At 41.0% G+C, this 25,317-nt stretch overlaps 1 protein-coding gene across 6 annotated transcripts in view; it reads right to left on the minus strand.

Moving 5' to 3' along the window:
* The window catches only part of MTMR1 (myotubularin related protein 1), an 82,377-nt gene that overhangs the window by 33,457 nt on the left and 23,603 nt on the right, over window positions 1-25,317 (minus strand). For all 6 annotated transcript variants that reach the window (XM_088478841.1, XM_088478840.1, XM_088478839.1 and 3 more), the window contains 7 exons: window positions 22,069-22,144; window positions 19,415-19,509; window positions 17,591-17,698; window positions 15,165-15,266; window positions 10,438-10,521; window positions 2,389-2,538; window positions 1,184-1,372 (listed from right to left, as the gene is read on the minus strand). In XM_088478841.1, the coding sequence (XP_088334967.1) occupies window positions 1,184-1,372; window positions 2,389-2,538; window positions 10,438-10,521; window positions 15,165-15,266; window positions 17,591-17,698; window positions 19,415-19,509; window positions 22,069-22,144 (804 nt within the window). The remainder of the gene's footprint in view (window positions 1-1,183; window positions 1,373-2,388; window positions 2,539-10,437; window positions 10,522-15,164; window positions 15,267-17,590; window positions 17,699-19,414; window positions 19,510-22,068; window positions 22,145-25,317) is intronic.

Here is a 25,317-nt window from a genome sequence, read left to right on the forward strand (position 1 = left end):
GTGGGCCCCCCTGGACCCAGGGACCCATGTGCACCGCACACCTTGCACCCATTATAAAAGATGCCAATGCCTCATGCCAATACTGAAACAGAATTATTTATAATCAAAGTGTAACTTATTTTCATATTCTTTATTTTTTATGTATGGATTCGAATATTTATTATCGGTTCTATTATTCACATAGGATTTGTGTCATTTTGACATTTGGGTTTCTTCGGTTAATCATTTTTTATAAAACCAATGTGACAATTATTACATGTTCGAGTATAATCTGTCTGTACATGTCAATTATTAATAGCTGTACACACTTATGTTAATTCATTTGGTACTTGGTAAAGTATTGTTTTTACGAAACAATGTTACAAATGGTCTTCTCATATACAGTACACCATAAATATAATATTTTTCAATAATTGTTTATATAAAAGTGTTAATATATTATTAACTGCATAAATCATGAGTGCTATACAAATAGCCCAGTGAATGACTGACATGATACAACAGAGGTTGTGTAATATGCATATGGCATTGCTGGATGGAGCTGGACTGAAGTGGAAGATGGGACTCTATTCCAGTTTCCAGTCAGTAACACAGAGACTTTCTTCTAGCTGACAGCCAATGTGTACAGCAATCTAATTCTTACCCTACTGTAAATGACACTATCATTTTAAATTAACCCCAGCCCTTCCCTCTACAATATATATTTGCGAGTTATCCTCAGTACTGTGACGTGGAATCCCAGGTTTGGAACAAACAGCAGAATACAAAGACTACCCATAACTACCAAACATTTGTTTTCACTGTATAACTGGTACGAGAAAAAGGACAATCAATTTGTTGCTATGGGAAACATCTCCTTTTCTAGATAATTAGTAGTAGAATGCTTATACCAATTTCCCCTCCTAAGCCGTGTGATCGAGGGAAAAGATGTACTTAATAAAACAAAAACAGTGATAAAGTAATCCTCATAAAACCAGTCACTTACATAGTAACTCATGGACATAAAAATGCTACATTTTCTGGGTTTAGATTATGAACACAAAGTTTGGGGGATTATCAGCAACTCCTATCCACCACTGCACATGCTAACGCGAGGACAAAAGGCATTTTGAACTATACTAATGAATTTAGCAGAAGTTTATAATATCCGCATTAAGGAGCACAAACAGACCGCTGTAGTTACCTTGTTAGTGTCAGCAACACTATTCTGCCTGGCATCGAAGATAATAAGTTTGTGTGACTGAGCGTTTGCATCCATTATAGTCTGTAAATACTTCTCATCCTCTTTACATCGCTTGTCATTGGGCCCAACTAAGGGCTGGCTGCAGCGAGTTATTGTGGCCTGGCTTTCTGGGTGGATCCATGAAAGAACCTGCAAACAAAAGCATAGTCATCACATTCACTACTGCTAGGTTTCCACATGCAATTCACTTCTTCAGTCGCCTTCCATAAAGGATAAAGAACCAATAAAGTGTAATTACGATCTAGCAGAGGTTCTGATCTTGCACGTTAATAAATCATTGTCAAGTTTCTTTTCATACTTTACAGTCAGGGGTATTCAATATGGAGCTGGTTTTGGTTTTACACCGAATTCAATTTCAAAGACTTTTCGCAGTTTCGAAAAAAAAAACGGGGATAACTTTTCACCACTGAATAGGTGGCGAAAAAAAGTGCAGAATTGGGGTTTAGGGGTGCAGGCTTTTTGGGAATGTAATTTTAAAATAAACTGTCAAAAAAAGTTTTTTTAAAAAAATAGGGACACCCCAAAAAAAATTATTTTAAATTTGGGATGAAAAAAAAAAAAAATGGGAAAAAAAAGTGTTTAAAAATAGGGAAATAGGTTCAGGGCTATTCTGAAAATATGTGGCAGGTGTATTCTAGAATAGGCTATTAGCGGTAGGTGCATATTTGCAGAATTTTTAAATAAAGACTTTAGGGACTTAAAAATATGCTAGTACACATTTTCATGTACCCCAAATTTGATGGGACCACTAAAAAAAATAAAAAAAAAATAACCTAAGTGCTCTTCTGCAACACTTCTTCAATATCGGGAAGAAAACACCTGCAGCCGCTATTTCAATCCCCGACTTTCATTTGCAGGCTAAAACGGGATTACCCATAGTGATCCCCCATGTTTTTACAGTTTTAAGGGGGTCCTACAATTTATTCCAGGAAAATTTCGTATTTATTCACAGATCCCACTACGCAGGTTCCCGTTTTCGTAGCTTTTAAATTGAATACGGGGATAAAGCGGGCGTGCGCCCGATACTTTATCCCTGGAAAATCTCCGATGTGGAGCGAAAAGTCCAGCACGGACTTTTCGCTCCCATATTGAATACCCCTCAGTTTCGGAAACAGCAGAATATAATCAGTGGGTTGAGGTCTTACCGGAATACGTCCTTTGGCTCTAAAAGCTGCGACTCTGGCCACATCATCATCCACCACACTCGTAGGTATAACAAAGACCGCTGGGTAAGTATCACACAGCTCGTAGGTACTATTGATTTTAGTGATCTTCCAGCTCTCATTGGGCAAACCCTAAATGGAAGCAACAAAAATACTGAATACACACAATGGATTACATTATTACAGTCAGGGCCGGACTGGCCATCTGGCAGTTCTGGCAAATGCCAGAAGGGCCGATGCCAAGATGGGCCGGTCCGGCTGCTGACATGCCCGGCGAGTATGTTTCCCTCCACACCACACAGAAAAATCCCCCCCAAAATGGCCGCCGCCACATAGTGCAAATGTAAAAAAAAGGCAAGAGGCACCCCCCCACACGGGTGCCCCCCTCCCCCCGCAACTATAACAGCCCCCCCCCGCGGGTGCCCCCCCTCCTGATCACACCAGCGCTTCCCCATGATCACAGGAACATCCCTGTCCGATGATCATAGAAGCACCAACCTGCAGGTAGGTGATGAGGTTGGAACCCCCTTGCAAGTGCTTACTCATGTGTGTGTGTGTGTGTATATATATATATGACAACTCACCTTGTTTACTCACCTTGACAAAGGGATTGTGTGTCCCGAATCGTTGGTATATGGTAATGTGACCATTTCACAGTAAATACTACTTTACTAATCGCTGAACGACTCCGAGTGCCACTGCTTGCTGTCTGTTGGTTTTTATATATATATATATATATATATATATATATATATATATATATATATTAGTGTTATGTTGTCATCACTTGATGAGACGGACACACTCTCAAGACCTAATTAGCAGTTGCAATATTAATCAGTTTTATTAGGCATACCAAATTAATTTGCCGACGTTTCGGTTCTTGTTGAACCTTTGTCACGGCATCAGTATTCTTAACATCAGTATTGTTAACTGCTTCCTTTTCGTCTGCGCTATAGTATGCCGTGCTGTGGGATATATATATATATATGTATGTGTGTATCTGTGTTTGTGTATATTTACCTAAAATATATATATATATATATATATATATACACATACACACACAGTATATGTATATATACTATATGTGTGTATATCTATCTATCTATCTATATATATAAATAAATACATACACACACACACACACAAGTAAGCACTTGCAAGGGGGTAGACACAGCTAAATATATTGTTATATTTACCTTACACATTCTAAATTTGTCTATTATTAATTATTATCTTAATTACTTGTAAAAATAAAAATTGTGTTCACTTTGCATGATGCTTCTGCATTTTATAAAGAGTGTAAGACCGCATACACACTGGATGATATGCTCCATGAGCGATATCGTCCAGTGTTTCCCCTCCACTGCTGGGCTCAATGTCGTTAACGACATTGAGCACACACACTTAACGATATCGTTCAGTGAGGGTAGCTTCCCTCATCCCCAAACATGCACAACCTGACAATATCGTCAAGTTGCCCTGCATGTCTGGGCGATGAAAGACATCGTTAATGATCTGTAGGAGTGCGCATCGTTAACGATATCTTGCATACACACTGGACGATATTGAAGCCGATGAACGATAACGTTATTATTGTTCATATCTTCCAGTGAGTACGTGACTTTACTTGCAGATTTTCAGGTCCTCAGCTATAGAGGAGGTAATCACACATTAGGTTATGGTCCACTGAAGGCTGAACAATAATGGATTTTTTTTTTAATTACACCCATCCCTATTAGAAATGCTTTGCTGTAAAGCCACACATCCACTAGGCGACAAGGGAAAGACAGTACGATTACGACATCGTAATCGTACCGTCATTCCCCATCCCCTGCAGTGCCTACACCGAACGATAGGTCGTTCAGTGTGGGCACCCTCCCTCATCCCCGAACATGGTCAATCTGTCATTATCGGCAGATTGACCGCAGGGCCGGCCCTAGCCCAAATTTTTTGGTAAGCGAGTATATTTTTTGGCGCCCCCTTATGCAGTGCCCCTTTTACAGTGCTCCCGGTAGTGGTCCCCCCTGTGCAGTGCCCCTTGTGTCCCCAGTAGTAAGCCCCTTATATAGTGCCCCTAGCAGTAGTCCCCCCATGCAGTGCCCCCCAATAGTGGTACCCTTTATGCAGTGCCCTTTAAACAGTGACCCCAGTTGTAGTTCCCACCCCCTATGCAGTACCCCCAGTATTGCCCTTTATATAGTGCCCCCAGTAGTGGTCCCCCCCTTGTAGTGCCCCCAGTAGTAATCCCCCTTGTAGTGCCCCCAGTAGTAATACCCCCTTGTAGTGCCCCCAGTAGTAATCCCCCCTTGTAGTGCCCTCAGTAGTAGCCCACCCTTGTAGTGTTCCCAGTAGTAGCCCCCCTTGTAGTGTTCCCAGTAGTAGCCCCCCCCCCCGCAGTAGACACACGTTTGAATCCTCTGCAGGATGAGCTCTGTTGTGTGTATTTTAATACAGAGAATGATGTATACTTGTATGTTGTTCTAATATTAATTATATGTGTAAGAGCATAGACTAATGCTGCCCATCCACTAGGCGATTAAATTTGAGTGATTGAACGATAACTATATCGTTATCATTCAATTGTTCATTAATCGTTTGCAAATCGTTCACTAAAATGTCTAAAACGACCAGCGATGCACGCTCCCGCTGATCATTTTAGACATCTATCATCGGGCAAACATGCTGGACAACCTGATGATAATGTCAGGTTGAGCATGTTAGCAGATGATTCATGTGCCTACACTGAATGACTGAACGTTCAGTGTAGGCACAGCACAGACTGACAAACGACTGCACGATTACAATGTCGTAATCGTGCAGTCTTTTGCCTGTCTTCTAGTGGATGGGCAGCATAAGAAGTGGGAGGAGTCAGGAATACGAAGCGGAGGAGTCTATGCCAGGAACCAGACGCTGACGCCAATGTGGGCCTGTATGTTCTTTAAATGCCAGGGCCTATTTTTAGTCCCAGTCCGGCCCTGATTACAGTGATGGGCAGCATATAGGCTTCAATTTCTGATTTAAACAGTACAAAAATAGGACACACTGAAGTAATGTTTTGTTAATGTATTTACATATTTTGTAATGAGCATTCCAATTGGATTGTTGTATTCCACATTCAATGCTTACTTGTCAGTTTGAGAGCTTGGCTGGCACACAATTTATCTTATTATGTATAATCTCCTGCACTGTTTGTCAACACTACAACTTACTACATTATCCTTCCTTTATCCCTGCTACACTCACTCTCCATTTAAACAGGCAGATATTACTCTAGAATGATGCTTCATGCACCTGCAGTATAAGTAAACCATCCTCTTAAGGATGAATAGAATTAGAGGGAAACATTTGGAAGCTACCTGTACTTAGCCGTGAATTACTGATTTAAGTAAAGATGGGGCATAAGTTATCTTAATATGTATAGGTCTACAAGCTACATTACGATCCAATGATACCTCATTGTAGATATTCTGCCCATTTTCCCTAAGACTTCATCAGTGTCCATAAATAATAGTTGATATACATTTGTTAAAGGTAATTAAGTTAACATATCTTGAAGCAGATACAGCAGCTCTATAATATACCTGATCAATAAGTTCTCAGGGGACATGATCTAAATAAGAACGACACTGAAAATTAATCATTAAGAGGTTAACAAATGTGTTGCTAGCTGTATACACAAGCCAAGTAATCAATAGCAGATATAGATAGGGTGGTAGAAGTGTAATTACCTGGAAACACATTTATTTTGCACAGTACATCAATTACTCTCACATATATGCATATTCATGTTTAATATGAAGTATGGCCATTAATTTCAATTATAGAAATAGATACAGTGTTTGTACTCTCTACAAGCACAACAGTCATTTGTTCATGCAACATGCGATTGGATATATATATATATATATACATACATACATACATACATACACACACATATACCTCTTCACAAGTGGAACTGGCGAGTGCCCTCTTTTTTATTGATTTTATATTCCTGGACCAATGAATTTGGATTTCCCAGTGTGGTGCGCCCCAGCTGCTGGACATTATTGCAATGTAAGTGCAGATGATTTGGGACTAATATACCTCGTCTATCTGAATTTCAGCCAAGTCAACTTCTGAGTTGTTCCTGAGGACACTCACATTGTGACACAGTTAAAATGCTTTTAAGGGTATCTGGGTGGTGAAATTAAGATAGACGAGATTAAGAAGAGGTTCCTTGAAAGTGGTTATAACCATGGAACTATTGAAAAATGCCTCACTAGGGCACATGACCTGTTTAAGGGTGACAGGTTCGGGACTGCAGCTTCAGGTCAATCAGATAGACTCATATTTAGTGTTAAATGTGACACTAGGTTGCGGTCTGTCCAGAAATTCGTAAAAAAAAAAAATATTGGCCACTTCTGCGAACGGACACAAGCCTGAGTAAGATAATAAGGTAAGAAGGTGGGTCTCTTAGCGCAAAAAAAAAGTCTGTACGTGATCAAGCCCAGCAGAGGATGAAACGTACGTTATACATCACTTCTGGGTACTCATGGTGCACACGAGTCCCGGCATCAGGCACTCATCAACACAGGAACCAGACCAGAGATCAGCCCACCGCAACACCACACTTCTGTGCAGCCTTGATAAAGAGCTTCCAACTCGAAACGCATTGGCGCTAGTCTGCAGGATCACATCTATTCAAGCCTGTGAGTGTCTGGACCAGGGTGCTATCCGGACCCCCTGTTTCCCCACCTTAATAGACACTCACCTACTTTTTACGGTACGCATTGTATTTTCTATGGAACTGGAGCTTCATGAACTACCTTGTTTCAGTTATTCAGTGCATATTTTATCTTCAAGGAGCCTATACAGTGACATTTATCTTTGCTGCTATATCTTTATGTACTGTATACTTTGTTTTTTTGCTGCTATTTGATTCTATTTGATTTTAATTCATTTTCCCTTAAGTTTGTGGGAAATTCTGCTTTTGTTTTGTTTTTATATTCATTAAATATTTACTATTATTTTAACCTCAAGCGCTAGTGTCACTTTAAAAATTTTATACAAGCCTGAGTAAGGTTGAAAGGAAGCAGCCCTTGCTAAGCATACGAAGAGGGGAAAATTTTAAAGATCTCATTTACAGAACGAATGTGCAAACAGAGAGAACACAGGAAAGTAATTGGCTTTCTGGGCAGAATGGTTGCTACCGGTGCCTTGGCTACACAATATGCAGAGCGTTGATGGTTGGAAGCTCCTTCCCGCACCCACATAATGGAAAGCGTATAATATTGCGGCACCGTATGATCTGTCAGATGAACCACGTCGTGTATTTCCTAATATGCCCATGTGGACTGATGTAGGTGGGGAAGACTATAAGAACTTTCCGTCAGCGTATGACCCCAACATAGGCCTGATATAAGGTTGGCGTATGAAAAAGGCTCTACGAATAAACCAGTGGCGGCCCATTTTTTACTAATGGGTCATCAGATCTCCGTCAAAGAGGGGTAGTGACCGTGATTTGTTGCTGCTGAAACGACAATCTAGCTGGATTGACATGCTAGATATGGTAGCCCCAAAGGGGCTAAATGAATATAATTTTTTCAAGCATTTTTTTGTAGGTGGACAGTTGGATTCTATTATGTTTTGCTCACAAAAAGCTCTCATAATACACTTTGAGGGCATACGCAGCATCCTCTGACGGAATTTCTTTGGATAATTTAGTTTTTTATTTTTAAGATTTTTTCTTTAGCAAAATAAAAAAAAATGAAATTAAAAAAAATATATTTTTACATCTCAGATGCCCAGTAACATGTTTTTTTTTGTAATTGCATATATTTCAACATATGTATTCTGTTGCGTTGGTGGGGGTATTCATATAAGTACTTATCTGTTGTCTGCTTTTGCCATTTATGTTTTTAATGGATTCTAATTGTGTTATAAGGATTTCCCCAGAGCCCACCGTTATATCCCCTAATAAGGGTTTAGGTATGAAATAAGGAATTCATTTTAATTTGCCCAGTTACTGTGGGAGGATAATGCGGAGGTCAAATTGGCTTTAGTATAGAGCGCTTCCAGGCTGCGCTGGAACGCAAGCTGGAAGCTACTGAATGGAATGCACAGCACCTGTCTTCTGGTAGCAGTAGAAACCAACTGTGTATTTCAGTAGTTTCCACGATTGCGGATGTCGCTTAGGCCAGTCTGTTTATTATATATATATATATATATATATATATATATATATAAAATCTATCTATCTATTACATTGAGTGTCTACTCAATGAATGAGTTTTCTACAAAACTAGTGCAGCTACATGTAGTTGTCAGCTGTGCTCTCTGGTCCTGGGGACCTCTGCTAGGTAGCTGTAAAGAAGCCTCAGGATCTGATGCACTGGTAGAAATGACAACCGAACCCCAAATGGATGGCTGTGCTACGCATAAAATAAGGATCCAGCTGTCATATCAATGTGTTGCTTCCCTATTGTTAGGGTTCTCTTACATAACTCTGCAGATATTTTGTGTGAGAGGGGCTTAAATATGTATGGTTTTGTTTGCATTGACATAACCTTTTACTAACAATTAATCAAATTTGCATTCAATAATTAAATGAATATATAGACCAATAAATAATAAAAAGTGCTCTTATGGTGTGACTATCTTTGCCTTCAATTTACTAAATCTACACTAAATTCTGGTATGGACACATATTTTGCAGCTAAAACCATAAAGAGCAATCTACTTTTTAGCTGAAAGGCAAGGCTAGAGAGAGGGCACTCTCACTTTTAAGGCAGGGTACACATTAAACGATATGTCGGACAATTCTGCGGATTACATATCATCCATATCGCCTAATGTGTACGCCCGACACGCTGCACATCAGATGGAATGACCCAGGTGACAACGACATGCAGGTGAGTGGAGCAGGTGAACGATATACAGTATATCGGCCGGTTGAATGCCACATGGTGCAGTGTGTGTACGGTCAACCGCTATATCGTTAGATTGGGTGACGGGTCGTCTACGATACACAATGGTCCAATGTGTACCCACCCTTGGTACGACACCCTTGCTAGGTTTTGATAAAAGAATACACAAGAAAACTGAATAAAAAAACTAAAATAGTTTAGGTATCTAAAATAAATTAAATTGAAAAAAAAAAAAAAAAAACAACAACAAGCGAGTAAGGTATGTAGGTGTCAGCTGCACCAGTGCACTTGTTTTGCCGAGCAGTCAGACCTGATATTTATTTTTCGTGAACAAGATTTGTCTAATGATATAAAGGACTAAAGATGGTACACCTTCAAGTCTCACGTTCTTGGTTGTTTTGGCAGATTGGCTATGGTACAATTCTATTTAGGAGAGAAAACAATTTCCACACACAATGCCCTGTGTTACCATGAAACAATTTTTTTTTTTTAGATTTATTATTACACAGTGCAGTGTGGGTCTGATTAAGAGTCAGACACTACGGCATCCGTGCCTGGTCTTTTGTCGGTATTGCTTCGGCGACTTTATGCAAATAATGCTACAAGCCCTTCCCCTGGTGTACAGCCAGGTGTCTACCTGTGCAAGATCTGAGACGAACACTTTAAGCATGTTTAGATGCTTCATTGCGGCTTGGTGCATCTGTAGAAGCAACGATCGGTTACAACTTGTACCAGCCCCACGCTAGATGCAGACTGCCCGTCAGAGTATGGCCTCCAATGTGAGCGATTATGCATAAGAGTTCCCAACCACCTCAGTGACGTATTCAAGACATTACGGAGAATGTGCACCTCAATCGGTACTGAGACTCTGTGTACACACACTCTGCATACATGCATAGCACAATAAAATTGCTCAACTGTGTCGGACATCAACATTGCATCCAACTACAAATCAGTCCCTGTGTGTGGAAAATGGCTAAATATAATAATAAAAAAACAACAATATTCTTTTTAATTCCAAACCCTCAATCAGCTTTAGTGCTATAGAGACTGAGTGGTTTCCACTGTATAAAAAAAACAAAAAACCCCACAGTATTCTGATAAGGACACACTGTACCTGTCTTTTGTATTCCGCTGTAGGATCATATACTTTCCAGCCATTCACAGAGAATTTTTCTTTATAACTAAATGCAAACAGGGGCTGGAAGAAAATAAAAAGAACAACGTTATATTTAATAAAATATATGCCGTCAACTGATAAAATATATTGCAAGACATGTTCATGCTGAAGGAACAAAACACTGACATGAGAACAGGCTGGTAGAAATCTAGTCTGTCGAATACAATGATTCAGTTGCCTGTCAAGCATTAGAGGATTCTATACTGGCTGCTACACTGGTAATGATTACGGGTTAGGGGAGAATTGTATATTACACTCACAGAGCTGGCACACAAAGGAGTAGCAGTCTGACAATAGAATGACTTCCTACATAACACAGGAGAGCAGATTCTGTACCACAGTACACATTACTAGTAGATCAGAGCGTGCCCTAAATATGTGTAAAGGTAAAGGCTGAGACAGATAAATTCATGAATTTGGTAACCAACGCCTTATCTCAATTAAACGTGAACAAAAAGAAATAAATCAGACTATCCTGTAACAGTAATAGCCCTTTCACACCGCACCTTGGACCCAGCTTATTGCCGAAGCAACCAAGGTCGTGTGTCAGTGAAATAGTCAACACTATTGTGTGCTCCAGGATCTCCGCCCTGGTCTTGACCAGGTTTATTTCGATCCAGGTTGGCTGCGGTGTGAAAGGGTGACCCGGGTTGCAGGAAAAGGATCTCATTGGCAGCTTAAGAGCAGTCACCACCTACTTCTCATTAGTCATCTTTGTGAGCCACTTCTAATGGCTCACACACTTGGAACGACAGACACAAGTGCAGTGTGAAAGGGGTCAACCCGGGATTAACCCTGGTGCAATGTGTGGTGTGACAGGGATGTGAGCAGTTGTAACGACTTGAAACTGTGTTGAAAAATCACCGGAGCAGGACCAAGGTTTTTAGTTTAAGTTATATAGCCAAGAAAAACCTCATTTCAGCAATAACAGTACAGCCAAGTGTAAGAATTACACATCATCCTGTCTACAGTACTTTAAATCTGTAAACTCTAAAATGGAATTTATGATCAGTGTTACCAGATATGCTTTACCAAGTAACTAAAGTGCAAGATGAGACTATTAAATTACTCACAGTATAATGTTTGTTTTTGGATGGTAAAATCAGCCAAGAAAATTATATGAAAAAAAAATAAATAAAAACAAGTTGGTTTTATTGTGAGCTAACCAGGGGAGCATCCAAATGTTAGCCTATCTGCATCGGAACATGACAGTCACGCAGTGTGCACAATAACCACACAAATAGATTATAACAATTTAGAAATACACAATTATTTCCCAGTGATGCAGGACTTTCATGATTTTCCACCCACCCCAGATTTCACAACTCTGACTTATACCCCTTTTCCACCTAAGTTCCGGGTCTGACCCGGAGTTGGAACAAAGTTATGTCTATGCGGCTGGCTTTAGGGGCTGTCCTCCTGAGACAGCCTGTGAGCAGTGTGTGTTGCTGACTGACAGTAGCGGACGCAGGCACTCCCCCTGTCCCTGCAAGTTGAAATAAATAAATTGTTCAGTGCTGGAAGTGCCGGTATGCCATACCGTTGCATACCGCCACACTGCGAGCAATGAAGGGATCAGTATGAAGTTCCGCCGGACCTATGTCCGGCGGTTCCAATCCCGACGCCGGAAGACCGGCAGTAGTGAAGCTCCCAAAGCTCCAAAGGTAACTATTTACTAACCCTACTCCCCCCCCTAACCCTCCTTTAGGGGTGCCTAACCCTAACCTCCCTCCTTAGTGCTAAACCCTAAGTCCCCCCAGGTGCAGCTAAAACCTAACCCTCCCTCCCCACGGCTGTTCGCACCTGGCTTACCTTCGTTCAGTATGCCGGGCGTCAGGCTCCCGGCGCAGGTCTAATGACAGGCGTCATGATTTCGATGCCTGTCATTAGTACCTTGCCGGGATTTGACAGTTGGGAAGTCGGTGGTCGGCATTTCGACTGTCGGCTTCCTGCCTGCATCCCCATTCAGGGGAGGGAACATCATGTCTTTATTATGTTTGATATTTTGTATTGCATTGTGCATCTACAAATGCCCTTTCCCAAAGAAGTGCTACAAAAAGGTGCAAAATGCGTCCCTAGTAAAGGACGAGCCCTGATCTTCAGGAACTCAGAGGTGGCAGAGATTTTCAGTTCTTTAATGGGAAAGACTGTTCCTATTTCAGTGCAAGTGTAAATCCAATTGCCAGCACCAAATGTGCTATAGGATATTACAATTAACAGTCATCCCACTGCAAGTATAGGGACTCCCTGACACCTTCTGAACACTCATATATTAAAAAAAAATGTATCTTACAGGGAAAAACTGCAAACCACAGAATGCCTCATAAATGCAGCGTCTCCAACCCTTGTATCATTTAAATATATCTAATCTCTGCATATGGGTGATACAAGCAGCATGAGTGGACCAAGCCCTAATTTGTCTAAGCATCAGCTTCTCCCATCAGAAGATGCTAAATTTACACCCTCAGCAGACACCACCACTGAGATGCACAATGTGTTTCCCATAACAAAATACGTCAAAACAGCATAGAGATGCGCCCACATTCATTGTGGCTGATCGCGGCACAAATGTGCCTGCGAATCATGCTACGCTGTGGCGCGTCCCCAAACGTGGGAGTGCTTCTCCATTCAAGCCTATGGAGGCGCGAAAGCGCATTCCCGCTCGCGGGAGTGCGTCTCCCATTATATCCTATGGAGACACTAATGTGCTTCTCCGATCGTGGGAGTCCGTCTCGCACCACGCGTAGCGTGATTCACTGCAGTATGGACAGCAGTGTAGCTGGGCAGATCTGTATGAGGTGTGGCTATTAAATAACGAGACTGATGCTATAATTTGTTTAATTATATTAAGTACATTTTAAATCTGTTCCCCTTCTATGCACTCCCCTTCTGCATCCACACAGCGCTGCATTGTTAACAGCTCCATCGTTTTCTTTTTTACCGCAGTAACTTATGCAAAACGGGTTCCCTTGAGTGTAGACTTGACTTTAGGGAAAAGAAAGAAGTCACACGGTGCTAGGCCTGGAGAGGATGGAGGGTGTTCTAGCACAGCAATGTGTTTCTCTGGAGGATTAAACCATTTTTCCACAACTCTGGCCTCTTTCTTCTGATTATTCTCAGCAAAGTTGCTAGAACATTTTTGTAATTTTGATTCATCATTTGGACGTTGAGTTGACGGTCAACTCGAACGCTTTTCTCAATTTTTTTTCACATTTTCATTTGTTTTTGATGTGCAAGCCCTCCCCGGACATTTATCACCTTCGACATCCTCATGACAGTCACTAAATCTTGTGTGCTACATAAACACACATGCACGTGGCCTACAATCTTCCCCCGTAAGCCTCGGTTAGCATACGGAAAGATTCGGTGGGAGTTTTGTTCAATTTAACTAAAACATTTTAAGTGAACATGTTGCTCTACTTTTGAACTAAGCATTTTCATGATGCACGGGAAAACAACTTCTTTGAACGCTGTGTGACAGCATATTATCTGTGCAAGAGGGGCGAAACTTGCAAAACCGTTTCTAGGATAGTCCAAGGTCCATGTTCACCCACTCCATTTTAACTCAAGCAGTATGGTTTCTTTTTTACAAGTACAGTCACGTTATTTAATAGCCACGTCTCGCATGCATTGTGTGGGTCCATAATATACATCTCCCAAAAATAAAGCTTCAGTTATTATAACACATGAAGTTACATTTATTACTTGCATCCTTTATATTGAACATGGTAGTGGGAGAAATAATAATAAACGAATGAGCAGAGAAAAAAAGACAATGAAAAGCAATACCTAAGAGATCAAAGCCATACAAAAGCACAGTGACTACACATGTACATGGTTATTCAACCAATAGGCTAAAAAAATATATATACAAAAAATAAAGCGGCTCATTAGGACCTGCCCCATATAGCATATCCTGCAAAAGAATCCATAATGAGGAGGGGGTATCTGGGAGCTATTTCTCTCTGTGAACTAGCTGTGTACTGAATCCATACAGGTGGTTAGTTTGTGGGGTGGGAGACAGTTTTGAAAGGGAACTCAGAAAGCCCTTCATGGTTTTGGATTAAGGTTGGTTTTGTGCACAGTTTGGAGTATTGATTACAGCTGATGGTCAGGGGTATGCTTAGGGACGAGGCATTTATTCAAATGGTACCTGAAGTAAATTTAAAAAAAAAGGACTGGTTTTATCTTTACCACCCAGGGGGACTGGGTCAATGCTGCCACATTTGGAAACCCCCTCTAGCCAGCAGAGAAGGGCTGCAGCAGTGCTCAGCAGAACAGGATGGACACTGGAACACCAGACAAACAATCTTGCATTTAAAGTATTACATTGCAGAACCACACTAAATTGTCCTCAACTGCATGTCTCATGGGTTATTAGCCCATTATTGTGTGTGTATCCCACAATATTTATTCCTTCCCACAACTGAAAGTTGAACACAATATAAAAGGTGCCTATATAGCAACAGACTAAAAACTGATGTACCATATCATGCATTTGCGTGAATATACAGATTACTCCATATGAGCTGTAAGTGGGGTGAGAGCCAGTGTGCAGATAATGCAATATTAACACTCCTCCAAAACAGCATTTCCAGAGTGTAACCCCTGTTATTTTAGGACCTCGATACATATATATTATTGGGGTCAGTGACACTACTTACCATCCCGTTAGAAACAGGAAACGCATGTTTTATAAGATTCTCAAATATTTCCAGTTTGCTCTGTTCTTCCTGCTTGTATGCCAGCCGCATGTTCCTCATATCCTTCCAAGATATAAACAAGGGATTGTGTTACCAGCAGTACAGTACATTCTGGGGCTGAAGTGAACAGTCATCAGTTAAACAGTAGTAACTCCAAATGCAATGAAAGTTAACAAATTTCACGGTTTACAAATTATTTTTTCAAACAGGGAGTTTTATTAGAGGATAAATCCTAAATATTTAACAAACTCCATCCTTAACTGTTCTAGACGGCCCCACATACTTTTACTCAAAGTGCTTGTATATACCTAGTCCATCACCATGAGATGGTTGTAATCCAAAGCCCAGCCATTGAGTTATTGCAACCCCATCTTGTACACAAATGGCTATACTAACAGAGGAGCTGACCTTGTGAGGATTTCACCATTTGATGATCTTAGTTAGATTTCCTTTCCACCATCTCTCCCACTCTATTTCACACTAAACAGTGTTCCTCTCCCCTGGAACCGTGCACCCCGCCACCCTCCCTTTCCTCCTGCAAATCTGATTGTCCCTTCCATTTGAGCCTGCATCATCCTGGTTAGTGTATGAGAGCTTAACTACTTGTCCATCAAAGTTATTGTTTTCAGAGTACCTTTACAATTCTTACCTTCTAGTGTGTAAATAAGAACTGCTTTCAGGGAAAGTCACAAATGCATGTAGTCAAACAATGATCAAATTGATGATGAAGACGAAAAAATGTGACTATAGCAAAAGCCTACAGCTTACTTACTATTGCAAAAAGAAGTGACACAATTTGACATAACCTCTTGTATTTTCAGCAACAACCCAACAAAAAAGCTGGATGTATGAACTTTATACAGAGGGCCTGATTCAGCATGGATGGCAATTGTGATCGCAGCTGTGTAATTACATGCAATGCAGCTGCGAAAATAAGCTAATGCCTGCCACAGCTAATGCCTGCCACGGCTCAGCCAGCATAGAGACGCCCACTGCTGCGTTCTCACATCCGTACAACCTCACAGTCCTGCGTGTACATCGGTACCAACTAATCACATCGGCCCGTCACACATTACAGCAGCTCTGAGCAGTCGCGGAAACTACAAGTCTTGTAGCACGCAGTGAGTACTCAGGCTGTGTATGCAAATCGCAGTGGCTATTTTATGCACATCCATGCATTGGCGTTCAAAACAGACAGACACGCCTGTGTTTCTCCAACCACTACCCTGTCACCACCCTCAAACGCTGACAGCCTGTCACTCACTCTGCGATGGATTCGTGTGTGTGCACATAATCGCAGTGAGATTGCAGCGTAGTGCATATGCATGCGCAGTGCTGAGCAATCAGCCAATCTGCGTATGTAGTTGCAATTACGTGCGCTGCTGAATCAGGCCCAAAGTTCCGCTTAATACCACAATCTTCCCAAAGGAGTCTCACATCACTATTTTGTGCAGTTGTGGGTCTATGTTCTTTCCACTGTAATCTCCCAAATGGCTTCCATTCACCTCCCCGCGTCATGAACGTGCCACTGTCACATGCAGGCCTGACCATATTTTCTCAATCACACGAATGGACAGGTTACGGGCCGTTCTCAAAAATACTCAATGCTGTGCTGGACCATAGTGAGTAAGAAGCTGATAGGGACTAATAAGTTAGGAGAAAAGAAAAGCCAGTATGGCTAACGCACACACATATTTATACATATACATTTTAACATGAAGTTATTCCAGCATCAATTCCCTGGCCAGCAGAAATTGTCAGCAGAATGATTACAATGTTCAGTGTTGTACAGAATGCATCTAACAAGTGCTGTGCCTTCCAAATGTATTACACACAATGCCGTAGTGTCTTTACACAGAATAAATGTGAAAATATACTGCTGTAAATGTTATTACTATTATGTTAAAATAAAAAAAGTGAACTGCACATTTCCTTGGTTGTCAGGAAAGCTCTAATTTACATACATAATAATATATTATTCCCTTATACCCTTGTGCTAATTATATAACCTGCCATGCATGGCTTCCAGCAAGCTGAGTGATCTGGAAATGACAATGATACAATTAGAACATTGAGGAATAGTACTGCAGAGATTGTGCATGCCATCCGCATAAGTGACCCTCTCTTCTGTATTACATATCATAGAGGGAGCTTTGTGTATGCATTAGACATGCGGTTTTACTGGCATTTTTGGGAGAGGGGGTTTAGCCCAAAACAAATGTCAGCAGATATAGGGCATAGAAAGGCAAAGAAAATGTAACAGCGACACAAAGACAAAAAGTGTATCTTATTATCATTATGGTGCTAAGTATGCTGTACCAAATGGATCCACTTGAACGGACAAAAAAAAAAAAAAACACTTTAATTATACAAATATCTCAAAGTACCTTGCAAACAACTTCTATGCCACAAGAATTATTTCCTTGGCTCTGTACTCCGATTTTCTCCACTCTGCTGATTACACCCAGGGGGACATCTAAGATGAACGGAGGGTCCTGAGAACAAAAATAAAATTAAGCAGAAAAATATGGTTACTGCTCAATAGTGTACTTTTAAGAAAGATAAAAAAAACCCCTCTAATTAGTGAGTTTTATATACTATTGGTTAAAAATAATGGGCAACATGTATTAAAAAAATAGCGCAAAGAAAAAAAGGAGCTTGTCTTTTCGAAACTTCACTAGACAAATAAGAGAAACAGGCTGGTTTAGCGTTTTGTTTAATTACTGCACCTCTTTAGAATACAGTATGTTGTCTATTGAAGACTAGGAAACCAGCATTGCCACCTGCTGGAACAGTTTGTTATGACAGGTCATGTGACACAAGTGCAGGCCTTTTAAATGTCCATCCAACAAGGGCATTGATGGACAACCCAATACACTTCCGGAGACGCATGTGTGGCCCTGTAACTTTCAAGTAGGCACACCCTTTATCTAAGCGAGTTAAAAAAAAAAGTTACATTGAATGAAAGAAAGACATAAGTCCGTAGTAACATATCAGCAGAAGTGATCAAGTGAGATAACCAAGTGTCACAAGCTATTATATTATGGAAGCAACCTGTTACCCAACAGGAACACAGCCTCTACTGCATTTGGTTCTTTATACCTGGAAACACACAGACAAAGTAGATTCTGTAGGAAGATTGTAGAGCTAATGGCTCCTTTATACGAAATGAAGTTTATCCATCTAAATTGTTATTGAAAACATAGGAAGGACAGAGGGACACTGTGGGTGCAAATTTGTGCAAACTGATTGGAATGCTCAAACATTCATTTAAATAAACTGTATCTTGGCAAAAAGCAGGCATTTATCTGCTAACTTACATACTTATACTATTTAATCACTGTAGCCATAAAGTGGAGCCTCTCCAGTGAACAGGATACTATTACAACAATGTTACAGTAAAAATGATACTCTTACAGAATGCAGAGTATATCAGAAGCTTTAGCTGGTCAAGCCTTATTCCCCTTATCATTAAGACTGACTAATGTATCAGAATTAGGACACATGGTGAGAGGGAATGAGTGACAGAACATGCAGCCCCTTCAAAGCTCATTTCAACATGCGGCCCTCCAGCTGCTGTGGAAATACACATCACTTGCATACCTTGCCACAGTTTTAGCATACCCTAGTAGCAAAATTGTGGTAGGGCAAACTAGAATAGGTAGTTCCACAGCAGCAGAAGGGCCGAATGTTCAATACCCATGGGTTAGACTGAGCATCTTTACATGAGAGGAGCTGGCGGAGAAAACACAGAGGTGACTAATGGTAATTGGCACCATAAGGCAACACCGATTTCTAAAGCTGCATACACACGTAAAGATTTTCTGTCCAACCATCCAACTAGTTGATTGGTTGGAATGAAAATCTGGTAATGTATGGGAGTATATGATGATCAGCAATTTGCTCCTAAATGCCAGAAAACAGATGAAAATGGGCGTCAGACAAGTTTGTTAAAGGTTTGATCTAAACAATTTGTTCAAACAACAGTTTTTGTCCACTTTCCGGCGTTTGGGAGCAAATTGCTGATTGTCATTTACTTCCATACGTTACCAGATTTTCATTCCAACCAATCAACTAGTTGGCCAGATAATATTTACGTGTGTATGCAGCTTTAGTCAATAAAATAGTTTTATAAAACACAAAACAACATAGTATCCAGTCTGCATCACTGCATTTGTTACATATACATGATATAAACAGTTATAACTCACCCTGTCCACATTTTTGAAGTACATTTTGAAGTCTGTCACTGTCAATGTTCCACTGACTGCTCCCCAAAATGGACAGATATACAGAATATCCTTAGCTAAGGAAATAAATACATATTTATTTTTAGAAAAACAATCATCATGGTTTACCAAATATATATTCCACCCCCCACTAAGCTGTATCAGAGACTATGGGGTGTACAAAATAGAAATTATTGTTTTCAAATTAGCCAAATCTCTCTAAGATTTAGGGCCCAATTTATCAACTATTCTTAATACCAGCTGCATATTTAATTTAGGTCCGGCGAGGTCCAGCGACGATCACCCTCCTCAGCATCTTTAGGTCTGTTGCCGGCAGCGTATCGCTGCCAGCGGCTGGTTTCGGTGTCATGCGCATGACATAAAAACCCGGCGGGCTCTTGGCAGTTCCTGGAAGGCTTTGTTGAAGCCGGAAAGGCTTCTGCCGGTTCCCCATTGTCGGTAATAGGGGCTGCATCGCTCTCTGATTGATATATGGGGCCCTTAGTTCCAAGTAGTAGCACAATGCATCAAGGCAAAGCACCCAGAAAGCTTACAGATTACTTTAGCTGGCCAAACACAGTGACCTATCACAACCAACATGAGGGAACTGGCCTCGTAACAAAGCAACCATAATGCTCAATACATATCAGATAAAAAATCATAATTGGATAGGTGGATATATCCAGTCAGCAGATGACCACTATTGGCCTGGATATTTTGTCAACCAGAAGAGAGCTGGCTGTTTAGCCCAAAGAGTTGAATGACCACCTATGTGCATGGACATAATGGGCATTGATCCTCTCACTTGATCCACCTTTAAAGGTGCCCAGACACGCTATGATTTTGGCACGAAATTAAGCCATTTAGACCTACAAATTGTACCATGAGCCCAAAGAGACTGTTGATAAACCTCTAATGAGCAGCCATCAGATGTCAGTGGGGACAGGTGGTACTCTTATTCAGGCAATAACCTCATGTCTATCATCCAACCACGTTACAAATTCTCCATGCCATCCCCCGACCACGTTACAAATACTCCATGCCATCCCCCAACCGCGCTATGGATTCTCCGTGGTCCAACCGCACTACTTATTCCCCATCATCTACCTGAGCTACTGATGCCTTACAGTATTTTACCCGTGTGGGTGTTATAAGCGGCATGTTTTTGAAAACAAAAAGTTTTTATTGAGGGTAACCAACCAAAAAGATACATATGTGTTGTACAGCATAACAGTAAGATAACATGGCAATGATGGGTAGTCAGATCATACATAAAATTGTCGGCAAATATAGAAAATAAACATATTAACATATAAAAAACATTACCAAAGAATATGCTAATATATTATAAAAAGACCACCTGAAATAGTGTGGAGATTGATAATCTAAGAGGTGGCCCCCCCGCCCTGTTTTATTTTTTATTATTCCTTTAAAAACTGAAAAATAATAAAGTAAAAAGAGGGTGGGGGGAAGAATAGTAAAAAGAAAGGGGTATAGTGTAATAAAGATATCAGCAGAGTCCGGGTGTACTAAGGGATCGCAAAGATACCATGGTAACCAAGTATAAGCGGAATATATAAAAGTGGGTAAAATGTGGAAAGGAGCATTAAACCTGTGTCAGGATTTTAACGCCAGCATTGTGTGGTTGACACACTCATTGTACACATACTCACATACTGAGGGCCTGATTCAGAGCCGGACGCTATTTGCGCTCGCTCGTTCAGAAAAAGGGTCTGGCTATTTAAATTGAGCGCTCGCTCTTTGCGGTCTGTTGACGCCTCTATGTCTGAGCGAGCGAATGAAACATGCGCTCGCTATTTTGTAAAGACACCCCCTGGCCGTTCGCATCATACGTCATCTCCGCTATTTATTAGATTAATCGAGTACATCGAAAGGCGTCTGAACTGCTCGCAGTGCTTGTGGTTGGATTTTCCTACCGCAATCATGCGAACAGTTCAGGCTAAGAAACAACCAAGTGATGTGGTCGATGGCGCTGCTTTGTTAATTATGCACACCCTTAAAACGCCCGTTTTGACCGTTTGGCACGCCTGCGTTCGGATCTCCACTCCCCGTTTTCAAGCACCTTCCCCTGTTACCACCCACAAACGCCTCATCCGGTCACTTAAATTAGCAGACACACGCAATTTTGCGAACACACGTTTTCCGACCACACTGACTGGTTGGCGCATGCGCATTACGACTAGGGATGTGCAGGCTCGGATAGGTTCGAGTTTGCACGTGGAGTTCGGATTTTTCCCTCCAAAAAAACGGAACTCAGAACGAGGCAAAACGTCATCTTACATGGACGAACATCATCATTCCTGGACAAAAGACCAGGAATGATGATGTTTGTCCATGTAAGATGACGTTTTGCCTCGTTCTGAGTTCCGTTTTTTTGGAGGGAAAAATCCGAACTCCACGTGCAAACTCGAACCTATCCGAGCCTGCACATCCCTAATTACGACCCATATGCATGCGCAGATGTGCGAACATCGTTCGGAGCGAACGAGCAGCCGCTTACGAGCGGCTCTGAATCAGGCCCTGAGTGTCTACATCATACTATTCACATCACATATAAAGATACAACGTGAGAACAATTCGGTTTCATCATATACAATATGTATTTTACCACTCACCAATGGCCTTGATAGACTCTCCAGGAAACAGTGGTGCCTCTTCCATCTGTGCCTGCTTGTTCCCATCTCTCAGAGCCTGGCAAAATAAATAAAGCAATAAATGGAGTCACCTCCCATGTGTACTCCAATGGCATGCTCTCAGAGCCTCTCTCGGGTACCAGAAGTACTTCAGCTCTCCACTGAGGGTATCTGTCCACTAGTGAATAGTGAATAAGGCAGTAATAACAACAAACATGGTGGGCTCCATTCAGTCTACATCATCTCTTGCCACAAGCATAATCTCACGTATAATCAATATTTCACAATGTTTTTTTGCAAAAATGTTACCAGTGTTAAGACCAAGTATTCATGACAGACATTAGTTGCTGCCATACTTTGACACTTATGCATTGCTCTGTAACACATTTCTTATAGTCTGTCATTTGCCTACCAAGTTTGCAATGCATACATTTGCATTTCTAACAAATGCCCCAGGAGGTTAGGCTTATTAGGTGCATAAATCAATGTACCCATTTCATATAAGGGAACAGTACAGGAAAGTAAACCAACAGTTCTCTTGGAATTGTAGCCTGAATGAAGCCGCCCATTAAAAAAAAAAATAAAACACGAAACAAAACAAAATCATTAAAGTGAGATTTATTAACTAACGTTCTTAATATTGCAGTGTGCTTTACATAGTGTACACAAGTTTAATTTAAGGTGCCCATACATCTGCGACGGATCGCCGCGATGCAGGGCTGCGATCGGAAATTTCCGATCGCCCACCATCGATGTTCTGCAATCAGTCGCCGGATCACAGACATTTGACATGTTAAATGTCCGCGATTTGACAACTGCGAACATTATTTTGATAGTGATCATCAAATCGCGAGAAATCCAACATGTTGTATTTCTGCGATCCTGGGTTGCAGCATCACGGGATCGCGGCAATCCATCTCTGATGTATGGGGCCCATAAGGTTTCCATTAAGGTATCTTTTCTCAAAGACCAAGTATATATATATATTTCCATCAGAGCACCATTCCCTCCCACTGAGATGGTCTGTAGAAGACAGGTCAAGAAATAAACGACTGCCTCTACGGTTGGATGTTGGGGTTTGAGGCTGCAAAGTCAGTGGCACTGAAGTCTAACATTCTCTATAGAATTAGAACAATCTAGGTTTCTTACAAGCAAATTATTACGTCCAATATTAACAAAAAAACATTACTGTAGTTTGCCTTTAAAATAAAATTGAATTGGGTTTCAAATAAAGTTAGAAAATAATTTAGAAAATCTCACATTAATGACTATCGCTTAGCAGGCAAAGCTTATTTACAACAGGCTAATAAAGCTAGATAATGAATGACTAGCAATGAAGATGTAGATTAAGTCAGGACAAACTAAACAGATTGGTACAATTCTCTTTATTTCAGTCAACTTTAACATAATATAAAGCAGAACATATAAATATTTACAATGACACATTTAAAAAAAATATAAAAATGAAAATTATATTGCTGCTTATTAACCACTTCAAGACCAGACCAAACAACACTAGTTGCTGGAGATATAACATATTAAGTCCACACAAGTGAATGTCAATATTAGTTTATTTTTCAGAACTGAAGAGGCTGCCAAAAAAACCCAAACTCCCCTTTATACAAGCCTTCCCATAGCTGGTTTCACACAAAATTACACTGGCATTAATACGACAATTCATATCAAGTTCCCTTGGGTAAACGGCCACCTAATAGATGAATTCTGTACATGGTTTAGCACAGTTATTGGCCGCCAAAATCTAAAGCATATCATTTCAAATCTCCTATCCTCACATCATGGTACACATCTTCCGCACATAGGTACAACATACATGTGCGCATAAAGTCTTAGTTTGCAAGGAACACTAGATAACTGGCAAATATTGAAGGGCTGGCTTGATTAGGAGGGTTGGGTATGGGATCTCGGCTGTCAGAATACAGACAGCAGCATCCCGACAGTCACAATCCCGACACTGGAAGGTAAATTCCCTACACCTGACCCTCTCTCCCTGGTGCCTGAACCTAACCACCCCCTCCCCGCACCCTAACCATAACCCTCCACCCTTAGTGCCTAAACCTAACCCTCCACCCTTAGTGCCTAAACCTAACCCTCGCCCTAGTGCCTAACCCTAACCCTCCCCGATACTTACCTTCGGGAGGCCAGCGGTAGGGATTCTGGAGTCTGGATTCTGACGCTGGTAGACTGTCGGATCCCGTCTGCCAGGATGCTGACTACATCCAGATTATGAATGATGAAGGAAGGCCGTCACTTTATGACACTTATTTCCAGGAGAATTACACAGGCTTAGTATAATAGGGCAGGAATAGTAGTAATTAAAATTGTTTTTGTTCATTATGCTGTAGGAGATTATATTATAGATGTATTTTTATTTTTTTTATTTTAACCACCATTGAGCCCAAAGAGATTCCCTGTAATTAGCACCAGACAAGGTGGATCACTGTACATCACCTTACAGGTGCCTGCACCCCTGCCTGTTACCTGCAAAGGAAGAAGGTGGTGGTTACCACCTTGGTAACGTGCAGGAGACAGACTGTGATGAACAGGCCGCTCAGCATAGCAGCGAGTTCTCCCATAAGTAAGGTACAGGGTCAGTTACAGCAGGATAAGGCACAATCAAATTACAGCAAACTGTGTACAAAAAAAAACTAAACAACCCAGTTTGTGTTATAAATAATTCAGAATCTATAAACCATATTCAGTGATCATTTTTGGAGGAGAAAGCTGTAGTCAGCTGATTCAAAAGTACAAAAGAAAACATTGTACCAGCAAATGCTATGTAATACCTTGGCATTCCAAATGTACCATATACAAATGTGTCCTTGCTCATCTAGCCTCAATACACCATGCAACGTGATATGTCTGATGTGAGTGGGCCACCAGATTCCATGCAACTCTACTAGCATTAGCGGTCTTTATTCTACTGAAAATACATCTAAGTCGCATGTGATGTGACTAGGACGCACCAGGAAACTGGGCTGATTCATTTGACATTCGACACTTGTAGATCTGTGTGCGACCGAGTCTATAAATTGAACTTGGCATAGAAAAAAGCTGCAGCCACTGCATCGTAGCAATTTATACTAATTCAGAGACTCAGTCACACACAGATATACAAGTGTCACATATCAAATGAATTAGTGCAGTCTCCTGGTACGTCCTAGTCGCTTGGCACAACTGCAGCAAAGACAAGTGAGGACACATCTGTACCAG

Source organism: Taudactylus pleione, unplaced genomic scaffold, assembly GCF_031769625.1.
Source record: "Taudactylus pleione unplaced genomic scaffold, aTauple2 ptg000222l, whole genome shotgun sequence".
NCBI lineage: Eukaryota > Metazoa > Chordata > Amphibia > Anura > Myobatrachidae > Taudactylus > Taudactylus pleione.